This window comes from Aricia agestis, chromosome 14 (genome assembly GCF_905147365.1).
Source record: "Aricia agestis chromosome 14, ilAriAges1.1, whole genome shotgun sequence".
Lineage (NCBI taxonomy): Eukaryota > Metazoa > Arthropoda > Insecta > Lepidoptera > Lycaenidae > Aricia > Aricia agestis.
In genome coordinates, this window is record NC_056419.1 from 327711 (window position 1) to 341118 (window position 13408).

A 13408-nucleotide genomic window follows, 5' to 3' on the forward strand; every position below is an offset into this window, starting at 1 on the left:
AAAAAGATGGAACGGGCGGGAAAATTTAAGCGTGCGAGAGCCATGCTTCCAATGGGCCGGCTCGACCGGAGAAATACCACGCTCTCACAGAAAACCGGCGTGAAACAGCGCTTGCGCTGTGTTTCGCCGAGTGAGTGAGTTTACCGGAGGCCCAATTCCCTTCCCTATCCTCCCCTATTCCCTTCCCTTCCCATCCCTACCCTCCCCGATTACCCTATTCCCTCTTAAAAGGCCGGCTACGCACCTGCAGCTCTTCTGATGCTGCGAGTGTCCATGGGCGACGGAACTTGCTTTCCATCAGGTGACCCGATTGCTCGTTTGCCCCCTTCTTTAATTAAGAAAAAAAAGGAGACATATAATTTTTTAAGCAAATATAGCTATTAGTACAAGTTCGGCGCAATAATTGTGTCATATTATTGCAAGTCCTCTAACAGTATGTTTGTAACGTTCAATGCAATCACATATATTCGTCTAAAGCTTGCATTGAAGTGCTAAACTCAAATAGGTCTTTAGAATGTGAATGCGGTATTACGTAACAATCATTCCTCATATAACTGTCAGAATCGCCATCCACCTCGACGTGAGCCTTACAAACATTGAGAGCGCCATTAAATCTTGCCTTATATGTAGTATACACTACACCTCCAGAGCTGGACCTCATGAGTAATCACGTGGTATATGTCATGTGCGAAGGTGTTGTATGTCTCATGTCACAGTGCGTTGGTGGCCTCGTAACTACAAAAGTTATTCCCCAACAGAATATCTAAAGTTTTAAAATTATTGTAAATAAACTGGCAGGGTGTCTTATTTAGTATTCTAATATTTTACACGAGTAAATATATTGCTAGGTATATTAATTCAAGCCAGTAAAGAGGCACTCTTCATTATTCGTGCATAGCAACATCGCACAAGAAAATTTACTTCTCCGAACTTACTTTTAAGTAACGAGTTATTAACGTTGACTCGCTCTTTTCTTATTTCTCTTTCCATGCAGAGATATGCTTTTCCCAATAATTCTTCTTCTCTTTACGTGTAAGCCGAAATAGTACCAACAATGCACACACACACAACAGCTGTCAACCAGTTGGTCCTCCCAGCACCGGTGCTCTGTCTCCAACCTGTTTGTCACTTCCAACATTAATTATTATTATTTATTATAATCTTCTAGCTTCATTATAAATATGTAAATAGCAGATACAGGATCGTCGGAATACCTAAGTTTAAACAGCTTTAGGCGTTGCCCAGCAATGAAGAATCTTTTATTTTTCGGATCTTTTTACTAACTTAGTATAAGTTGTTATTAGATATTACATTTTGATTTATAAATAACTATATATAGTACATAATTTTGCTCTCCAGCGCTGCTACTTTCACTATGAACGTTATACAAGAGACATATTATATACACACTTTAAGTCTACAGTATTATCACCTAGTTTTGTTACAATCTGTATAATATAGGTACATGACATAAATAAATATGAATAATATTATTATAATATTATGACTAAAGTCCCATTACTTTTAGAAACATTTTCCGTATACAGACGCAAAGCTTCCCTTGACCTATAGCGACATACGACTTTTCTTTAACAATCTTTCTCGCTTGTGCCTTTAGCCAAAGCGAAGCGTGACGGTTTTGGGAATCACTGCTTACTTTATTTTAATAAATCTTTCTATCAATAAATAAGTAGATAGATAACATAGGTGATTGGCTATATAGTTTGCGTAGAATGGAACTGCAATACAACTACGAATGCATAAAAATAGCTATCCTTTAAACATTTTAATCTATATATAATATATATAAAACTCAAAGGTGACTGACTGACATGGTGATCTATCAACGCACAGCCCAAACCACTGGACCGATCGGGCTGAAATTTGGCATGCCGGTAGATATTATGACGTAGGCATCCGCTAAGAAAGGATTTTGATCAATTCTACCTCCAAGGGGTTAAAATAGGGGATGAAAGTTTGTATATAATAATACTTCTTAACGCGAGCGAAGCCGCGGGCAAAAGCTCGTATCACTATAAACTGTTTTCTTGTTTCGTACCTTTTAAAGCGTGTTTTAGTAGTCGGGTTTTAAATTTTTAAACTTTTTTTTTAATAATAATAGATGACCTATAATAAATAAATAATATTTAAGTTCAGAAAATTCAATAAATTATCACTATTGAACGAGGAAAACGAAATACATACCCACATAACATAATACATTCAATAATTTATATTGAATAGGATGAAAAATATTTATTTATTTGCCAGTAAACTAATCCACGACCGAGTAGCAAGTTCCGTACAAGGTTTAATATAGACCTACAAGATATAAATAATTATATAAGGTGTAACAAAACTAAGTGATTGAAACTGAAATGAAACTAACCTTAGGATGTGTGTGTGTTCCTTATAGAGTTCTTTTTTTTTAAATTAATTCTCATCTCCTAACTGTGTCAGGGCTTGTTGTTATCTTGTTACATTATTTTGTACTTCATTGTTAAAATTTCTTATACATAAAAATTTCCAATAAATTGCTAATGTTCCCTAGAACCCCTGTAACCTAGAAAGAAACTTCAGCTTAAAAACAAGATATAACTTTTCAATAAATATTAAATTATGTTCCAATTAAAATTACAATTTACAAAATAATATATCAAAATTAAAACAATAAAAAAATACAGCACAACGTTCAACTGCCCTAATATCACAGCTTACAATCACAATAGTTTACTAGAATTTCTCTTTTCGCAACACACACTATCCTCTTACAAAAAGAGAGAAACAAATCTCTCTTTTTTCCCCCAGGATGGCAGGCAGATTATCACCCGTCATCGATGTGCCCAATTCTTATCAATATCATATCTATTTCTAGCAAAAATTGGACACTCGAGTAACAGGTGAGGAACCGTCTCCTCAACTCCTGGCTGACACAGGCACGACGGATCCTCCTTCAACTTGAATCTGTGCAAGTAGAAGGCGAATCCGCCGTGTCCAGTCAGAATCTGTGTGGTGTGGTGTGTGATGTCTGTCTTTTTGACTATTTTATAAAAGAGTCCTTATAGAGTTCACTGTAAAAGTAGCAGTGCTAAACAACCATTTTTTGTGAATTGTATGGGCAAGAACTCCCACTTCATGAATATTTCCATACAAAGGTAAAAAATTGTTACTCTTTCAGCGCTGCAACTTTCACAGCGAACTTATAGAGGATCCATTATACACATTACACATCCTAAAGTATAATCACTTAATCTTATCCTGTATAGATATATTTAATAGTTGTTTTATTGCTAAACAATTAAAACGACTATTAATTATTATTTTGTTATTTGTTGGTGCAATTTTTATTACTCTTATAATTTTAATAGTTTGCTAAATAAGCTAGTCAACATTAAAGTCTAGTACTAAAATATTAAGCGCAAATATAATTTAGCAAAAGCGACATTTCCACACTTATGCGGATTTGAATAGCCCTAGAGACGAAATATTGTCTCAGATATTTCAAAACCTCGTGACGGTACCGTCGCCCGTCGCCGGCACATTATGAATATTTAGATTTTATTACTATGACAATAAGGTCCTGTGTCCTGTGGTAAGTGTTCGTACTGTATGTAGTCTGATCCCGGTGTGGAGGTAACATTGTAGAAGACGAACAAATGCCAATATGGTGTTGACACATTGCAGTAATGGACGATTGTAGCAGATTCACATTTTGTTATCAAAATTATATGAAGATGAAGATTTTGTAATATTCTCAGTTATTTACTTTAAATAGGTCATGAAAGCACTGTATAATAATATGAAGTCGACTGAATGAGGAGAGCGGTTTGGAATTTAAATGCTGAAGAGTTTAGAGATACCAAACAGCGCATAATCCTGAAAGCTGCTATCGCAATTTCAGAATCTTCGATAGCGCGATTTGCGCGACTAAGGGTCAATTCAGACGGCAACGCGACGTGTAGATGCATTTCTGTATTGAATTGACAGACTTGCATGACGCCCCACGCAATTGAAGTCTGCCAAATCAATACAAAAGAAATGCATCTACACGTCACGTTGCGATCTGTATCGACCCTTATACAACGTCTAAAATGACAGCAATGTCCTTGGGAGTGACTGAGCATACGGCCTCGCACGGTCTGAACAATGTTAAAACAATAGCTTTAGATTATAACTATGACAAAATACTGTAAATGGCACTTGTCTCTATAGGGGCAATGGCCTAAACCCTGGCCGTACTCCAAGAGACAACAATGTGAACGAAGTAATAAAAGGCGTATCAGGAATCCTTAAGGTGATACAATCCGCGAATTAGCATATCGCTCCACATCGCTTGTGTTGCAGTTGGGAATTTTTCATATCGAGTCTATTGTGTTACTCTAGACCAGGGGTCACCAAATGGCGGACCGCGGTCCGCATCCGGACCGCCGACCCATTGTGTGCGGACCAAGCATGTTCGAAGATGATCTTCGTTCATCTTAGGACTTCAACATCTCCAGGATTTAATGTCAATATCTATAGCTTGCACCAATATTTCACCCTAAACTTCAGAGAGATAATTGGCTACAAAAATGGTTACTTTTCTCAATTATATCTCAATAAATTCCTATGTAATTTCCGTAATTACCTTTATTTAATATTTTATTTTTATGTAAAATGTATGGACTGCGAAGGTCATTTCATGTCTTAAAACGGACCCCGAGCGAAACTAATTGGTGACCCCTGCTCTAGACGTTGCTCTGATGTGGCGCTAAAAGCTTATACCATCGATGTATATATTATATCGGTAGCAACTTTGTAATTTTACAGTTGAAGGTTTAAACCTAAGAAATGAATAAATTTTAAAATAATCTTTCATAGACGTATTTATGTCTTATTAATTATTATTAAAACTGTATCATTATTATTTTTTGGAGTCATAAAATGCAAATGTCAATTAATTTAAAGTAAATATCAATTAAAACAGAATTCTTTATTATTAAATATTAAAATATAGGATCTTAATTCTTACATAATTGAATTCAAAAAATCTAGATCTGGTTTATATATGTATAATCTATTCTGACACTAAATAGGATAGATCGTGTTTTTTGTAATTTTTCTGATTTCTAAATGATATCAAAACGTTGGCAACTTAATCTATATAAATAAAAATGAATCCATATATCCCTTCGTCTTGACATCACGCGGAAACGGTTGGACCGATTTAGCTAAAATTTGGTAAAGAGATACTTTGAGTACCGAAAAAACAAAGGATAAATTTTGTCCCGAAAAAATGTACGGTTACTGCACAATATAATGATTTGCTCGTAAACTATTCAATCGATTTTGATGAATTTTAGGTATGGAGATACTTTGAGTCTCGGGAAAGGACAAGGGATAGTTTTGTCCCGGAAAACAAACTTTTATGATTTTCGCCTTACCTATTTAATCTATTTTGATGAAATTTTGTATGGAGATACTTTGAGTCTCGGGAAAGAACAAGGAATACTTTTTGTCCCGGAAAATGTACGGCTCCCGAACAATAAACTGTTATGATTTGCGCGTAAACTATTCAATCGATGTACGGGAACAACTATAAATTGAAGTCCACGTGGACGAAGTCGCGGGTTAATAATATTTTGAGAAATTTTACGCATACAATAATATGATTACTGTATCTAGTACACGTGGTTGTCGATGGTTCGCTATAGTATTTATGCGTTATTCAGTATGGGTTTACACGATTTGAATAAATGTAGCAAGATGTGCCCCAGATGTGGCGCTCTCGTGTAGCATTGGCATGGCAAAATTGGCTAATGCGTAAAAACCTACGATAATGATTCAACAAATAATAATTAGCTATTCAAATAGGCTGGTGAAGAAATTCGGAAAGTTTTGGACTCATTAAATATTGATTGTATTCCGTTTTGTAACATACACTTAAATCTCGATGTAATAAAACAAAATTATATTTAATTTAAAAATGTTAAATAGTTCCTATTTTGTAACAATGAAATAGAAATAGGCTGAGCACCGATCCCTGTGGCACACCTCTATTACCTAACAACAGAGGCGCAAACTCCCAGCCGCTGCCGGAAGGTCCCGCGGTATTCCGTGTCCAAAGCCTGCGATTATTCCGCCGCCTCCCGCGCGTAATGCAGTCACGAACTATTGTGTAATCTGTGATGGATTACTTATGAAGCAATGCTGTTATGTCACTGGAATACTGACCCCTTCTCTTGGGCACCTCGGCTTTATACTTATTTACAACAATCAATGAATCTTTTTTAAAAATTAATTTAGTTACAGTTATTTTTGGCAAAAAAGTTCAAAACTACATAATTTGGGGTTTGAAGAAAAGCTAAACAGAAGCCTATAATAACAATAAATCATACTTGTGTTGCCTATCAAAATCAATTAATATAATATCAATTGCCTGCTGATAAGGAAAAGATCATGGTTGTCATAATTATTATCTAATGGGAAACCTGTCTTATTTGAAATTTATATCTTAATTTATTATTGTATTATGGAATGTCTCTTTGTTACAAGACGATAATAGCTCCATACATACAACTCTATCTAATCTTACTCCATTTGGACAATTAGGCATACATTGCCATGACATAAGGTCTCATAAACAAGCCGGAACAGTCTGCCCACACCCTTATATTCTTGACCATCATCATCACCATGATTCACGACTATATTTCATATCGTCTACAAATTGGTAGGTATTTATGCAAATTGGCATTCTTTTGTTCAATATTCACATTATCTAATAATGTTTTTCTTGATTATAAATTATCTATTTATGAACGTTTTCCTCTCGAAGCTAGCTAAATCGTGGTTTTTATTTTGAAATTAGATTTTCATCTTTATATTAGTAGTGACCTTGACAGATGTCTAGTGTCTAGCCTAGCTCGGGCCGTTTGCTATCAAGTGGATAACAATAAAAAGATTAGAATTAACGAACGACACGGTAAACTGTCCAGACTCTAGTAGACAAGTGGCAAGCGATTATCGTAAACGCTAACAAAATGTATGCGATTTGACAATTAAGTCATCGCTTCGCTAGCGAATACTAATGTCAAATCCCATACATTTTGTGACGTTGGCATTGGTGTTTACGATAATAATCGCTTGCCGCTTGTCTATGCCCAGCTGCTAGGTGAAATAGGTTAGTAACACGCTCACTTCTGATGCGCAGGCCCAAGTGCTGTTTACACATCCCCTGTGTAAACAGCACTTATAGGCAAAACAGCTATGTGATACGGGCCAGCAGAAGCTTTAATCAAATTTCGTACGAGTATCCAAACATATACTTATTTATTACCAGCGCGGCGTTTACACATTAAAAAATGTATTTTCTAAAAAAAAGTTGTGCGTGATTTTTATTATTATTTTGTTATGTTTGATACTATATTTTGTGTAATTAGCTACCGACTTTATATTTCTTGTGAGATTATCTGTCTATATGTGAAAACTTTTAATTGGCCTTGTATGTTTTCTTCTGTTTATATTTCAGGCTTCTTTGTCTGAAAATAAATTTTATTTATTTATTTATTTATTTATATTTGTATGTAGCCGTAAGTTTTCTGAATTTGATAAAATAAAAATAAAATAAAGATAAAATTAAATATTTGCTAACAAAATATATTATAGTATCATAATAATTAACCGGTTGCTGAATGTGGCTTGTTAGTTTCACGCTCAATCGTATTCAAGCATTTCACGATAAACAAGTTCGGCGAGTAATTAATTATTGTCTATATTGTTACAATAACTTTAATAAACTAAATCATTAGCACGATTAATAAAATAGGATTATGAATTCAATAGTTTTGTACAAAGTACGAAAAAATAAGAAACCGGAAAAAATGTCAGTACAGAGACAGCCACATAACGCCCAATAATCCCAAAATGTAACTACGAGCTGAAGAAGAAGTGAGGCATTGGATTTATACCTTGCAAGAAAACGAAATATTTAAGGGCTTTAACTTTAAATTTTAGACTATCAAGTGAACAAGGTCTTAAGCCACTAGAAATCGTAACAACCTTATCTAGAAACAAAAATAGGTGCATACTGCAATTCGCCTTCGTTCTAAAATTGTTATTTTTTTAAACAATAATAATATGATTTCTCTCTTTATTTCAGGGCGGCGAGCGCGCGATCCCGCGCACGCGTTTCACGTGCCAGGGGCGCGCGCCGGGCTACTACGCCGACGTCGACACCGGCTGTCAGGTTAGTTGCAGCTCGTTTGCTACTATTCCCTGTCTATAATAGGTTTAGGCTGCGTTTCCACTGAAGCGGAGAGGAGCTTAGCGGTGTCGAATTGACCAATCACCATGCTCGAAATCTTCGCTGTCATTCCGCTGGAATAGCACGATTGGTCAATTCGGGCACCGCTAAGCTCCGCTCCGCTTCAGTGGAAACGCAGCCTAATGGTTATCTGGGATCGCGATGTGGTCACCGTTAACCACATTGAGGATATAAATTAAGTATTACGTTATGTATCATGTTGATGGGCAGGTTACAAAAAAAATTATAGACGTCGTATACAATAACTTCATCCTTTGTTGAAACTCATTTTCAATAAAATTGTTAACGCAACGTGACACATTTTTATTAATAAATAAATAAACTTGATTCAAATCCTAAAATAAATATAAATCAATAAAATATAACAACATTAGATAAGTAAATACTTAAAAATTACCTATTGCTGAACGTTCGCTACTTGCTAGACAACATAGTAAGGATGAAACAAAAATAACTACATACTTTTTTATTAAACATTTTACATAACATTATGTAAATTAAAACATATTATGCTTCGTTTTAAGCGTGAAAGATCGCCATTTTAACTAAATTTAGATGTCAAAGGTGACAAAATTTGCCATAAAAGTAATACGAAATTAAATTATTGATAATCTTATCGCTACAAATTGGAAAATGCATGGAATTAAAATGTATAAATTATATAATGTACTGTAGCTGTTACCCGCGACTTCGTCCGTGTCAACAAAATGTAAAATACATATGTAAAAATAAAAAAGGTAAAAAAATATCCTCCTTTTTGGAAGTCGGTTAAAAAGTAGCCTAAGTACCTTATTACATCAGCTATCTGGCTATAAAAGTCCCATCAAAATTGGTCCAGCCATTTCGGAGATTAGCCGGAACAAACAGACAGACATACAGACAGACAAAAAATCTAAAAATTGTTATTTTGGTGTAAGTACCGTCTAAATATTAATATGCATGTAGTAAAAAACGGTTATTTTAATATTACAAACAGACAATCCAATTTTATTTATATGTATGTATGATGTATGTATAGATTATAATAGAATATTAAACGCCTTTTACAGATTTCTAATGTAAAATATCCGATATAGTCTACCAGATGACTCGCGCAACTCCGCTGTGCCAAAACTCCTAGAACGAAAGTATCCTATGTCCTTTCCCGGGACTCAAAGTCTCTCCATGTCAACAGCAAAATCGGTTCAGCAGTTTGAGCGTGAAGAGGTAACAGACAGACAGACAGAATTAATACTTGACATACATTCTTGTTTTACAGCACCGTAGGACCTAAACAATAGATTTTTTTTATTTAATGAGGTGTGCCCCAAATGATATTATAAGCATTAACTTAACTTTCTTTAAAAATGTGTAAATGTGTGGCTACTTATTTAAAGTTAAGTTATAAAAGAAGCACACAATATAATATATGTGTTATTTCTTTCTCTTGTAACGAAAATTTCGCAGGTCCTTTCTTTTTACGCTTACAAACTAGAGCTACAAATCGGGCACGTAATATACCATGGTTAAAAACAATCGGTTCGTTTTTCCACCGAAGTAGTGCAACCCATTGTCAGCACACAATAGCACCCTATCAGATGTGAGCACACCATGCGCTATCCGTTTTGTAAACGAGCATCCGATCCGACGTGAAAAAACGACACGATATATCGTCTGGTCGTAAGTCACATGGACAGGGGCCTGATTCTCAAATCGTGAGTGTCGTTTCGATCGCTGACCGTCTCAGTAGTTCGTGAGACAGCATGTGCGCACGAGAGTAACGACGGTTACACGATCAATCTGGCATCAGTTCAGTCCATCAGTCTGTGATTGACGCCTGACTGATGACCGAAAAGTAATAATAATAATATCTATGGATGCTTCAAACCACACCAGTCTGGCCCCGTGGTAAGTACCTGAAGGACTTGTGTTTCGGGTACCAGACAACGGAAATATATTTTATACTTTTATACTATGCATATTTTTTAGAATTTCATTATTTTATACATATATTTAATACACATCTAAGACCCAGGAACATTGAAAACTTTTTGTTCCGTCGGCGGGATTCGAACTCGCCCACTCGATCACCGACTGAGCCACAGAAGTTGTCAAAGTGCATCATAAAAAATGATCAGTCCATCAACCCGTGAGTTAGACGATCAGATTCGTGTCAATCTTTACCACATTAATGGACTAAACTGATGAGGAACTGAGCGTGTAACCTACGTCACTTAGATAGACAGTTACGATCGAAGTTCGAACCGACATTCGACGCCTAAGAATCGGGCCCAGGGCCTCTATAACTGGACCTCGATTCACAGTTTCGTTGTGACTGCATATTACGCACACAATTTAACGCCTATACGAATGATTTGGAAAGAGAATTGGTTTGTCTTAAATAATTCATTTTAAAATCCTATCGTCCCTAGTCTCTCATGTATTGCGCACACATTTGGCACCATAAAAGCTCCCGTGTATAAAAAGAAACTTGCAAAAGATGTACGAAGATGTTACTTATTTTTAAATCAATAACATAGTACTATATTAGTATGGTAACTGTGCTCATCCGGGAACATAGATATATACATAGTGGTACCAGTCACACCGGCCACTGGTCATAATATTGTGCAATTATTATTAAGTACGGAGGTTATTAGATGCGGAATAATTGCGCATCCTTGCTGGTAATTAGTGGTTTATACAGACTATAAACACTACTATTACATTTATTATTTTCGCCTATCGCCATATATTTTGCAGCAATAAAAAACGGGATATTTATTAATGCATGCTACATATAATGGACATGACAGCTGTCAAAAACGCTCTAAACATCGTCTCTAAGATAAATTAAAATTAAAATTAAAATAATTATATAATTGGGATATAAAGTGCAACAAGAAGTACAATATAACCTTAAATTACCATACAAGTGTTTGGAACAAAAAACTCCCATCGGGAACAAAACTGTGAGTACATATTGAATACCACTGCAACTGCTCCCATATTAACATCTTCAACATTCAAATCTCACTAGAAGCCTGTTATTAATAATAGAAAATCAAACCTGAATAAGGAAAACATACAAAGAAACCTAAAAGATTCACATCACAGTGTTGGATGGACATATCACAGAAATAATACGTTTCCTTTGTTCGTATCACTTCAGTAAACCGTTTTTTTTCCAAAAATTCAAAATTCAGATTGGCCATTGGATTATATTTGGATTATAGATAATTTTACAGCAAATCTTTACGGTAATCTAACAAAACAACAATAAGTGATATCAACTGACAGGTGACATCATCTTTGTCAAGTGACAACTTCAATTCGACAAGTACCTAATCATAGACCATAGACAACTTCCAAGTTGACAACTGGTTAGAACAAGCACAGATTAAGTATTATATTATAGAAAACAAGGCTACCACACTACAGAATAAGTTTTTTTTTCTAAGTTTAAAAAAGAAGAAGAAGAATAATAATCAAAAGTAAACATTAAATTGAAAATATGGACAGTCCCAGTTACAGTTATGTTACCATGAGACCAAAAAAATTATTTAAATCCATAGACATAATATATACCTAAAGACCAACAAAGAGTGCGAGAGAGAAGAAAATCCTTTATGGAATTATAACAAGATGAAAAGAGAGAGGCAGTCTAATGAAAATTGTAACAACTTTTATTTGACAGGTCGTCAAAAGTCGTCAATCGTTTTTATGCCCTTTCGGTATTTGCAATTTATTATTTAAATCGTATGTTATTTTCAACAAATACTATTATATATAACAATAATAACTTGTGCTGTGAGTGACTGCAGTGTAAATCATAGGAATAATCCTGAAAAATATACATTTCACCCGTAATTAATCTTCATGTCCTAATTGCTACGATGTGTTTATTTTTGCTATATTCTGGTCTTTAGTTCTCTATTTCAAATAAAATATTGTGAATCCTCCCTTTTACTTTCATATTTTGCGTAACTAAAGGTACTATTGTTCCTATATTACACAAATTTTGAAGAAAAATTTTTCATAAAAATTTTTTACATATACGCTAGTGCTTGAATCAAATTTATCGATATGCTTATCGATATTTTACAATAACATAAATCTAAAATAAAAATCATTTACCTTTATATTTATCACCTTAAGCCCGGCCGCACATTATCCGAAATTTCTGATCAGAAAAAATCGGACGCCCGGCGGAACGCACTCTGTTCATACATTTTGTTGTAGACCCACCATACTAAAAGAATTTCTGACGTGTCAAAATGTATGAGCGGGGCGGGGCGTCCGAATTTTAGTAATCACAAATTCGGATAATGTGCGGCCGGACTAAAAGGACATATTATCTTATTTTAACTAATAGTATATTATAATATAGCTAATATAATATAACTACTATAATATAGAGTGACTCTAAAACTAGAGGAAGGTTTATATTTATATATCATAATCATTTGTTTTACAGATTCCCTCAAGATCCTCTAATAAGAGGAAAATGGCTGAAATTAATTGGGCGTGTTGGTTGGAATCCCAAGAAAAATTCAACAATATGTAGCAAACATTTCATTGAAAATTTTTAAAGAAAAATTAGAATAAATACTATTTTGGTTAAAGGAGCTATCCCAACTTTATTTGTGCCAGTAAGTTTGACATACTGTTGCACTTGTTACTGAAGCAATTATTAAAAATAAGCAATTATAAGCAATTAATGCTTTTTAGTTCATTTAAGATTATACTTATATGAACTAAAAAGTATTAAATAATCCTTATTCTGTACTCAATCTTCATAATTTTGAAGTCGGTACCAGTCCTAAGTATATAAGTTGCTGTTATACCTATTCTGTCAGAGAACTGGCGATTAGGTTAGCTGGTACCGATTGCCAATAATAATGAAGATTGAGAACAGAATTATACTGAGTACAGAATAAGAATTATTTAATACTTTTTAGTTCATTTAAGTATAATATTACTATTGTCATTGCCTTGGAAGTCGGTTTTAATTTTTTGTTTAAAAATAATAATTTTACTCATTTTAGCTGTCCTTAACGTTTTCTATACTTACAGTTAGTGTTTTAAAAAATCAAAATCAAAATTGCTTTATTTCTGAACAAA

General features: G+C 34.4%; 1 protein-coding gene across 2 annotated transcripts in view; it reads left to right on the forward strand.

Moving 5' to 3' along the window:
• LOC121733628 (probable serine/threonine-protein kinase DDB_G0276461) overlaps positions 1-13408 on the forward strand; it is a 67761-nt gene that overhangs the window by 24248 nt on the left and 30105 nt on the right. For both annotated transcript variants that reach the window (XM_042123940.1, XM_042123941.1), the window contains one exon: positions 8141-8227. In XM_042123940.1, the coding sequence (XP_041979874.1) occupies positions 8141-8227 (87 nt within the window). The remainder of the gene's footprint in view (positions 1-8140; positions 8228-13408) is intronic.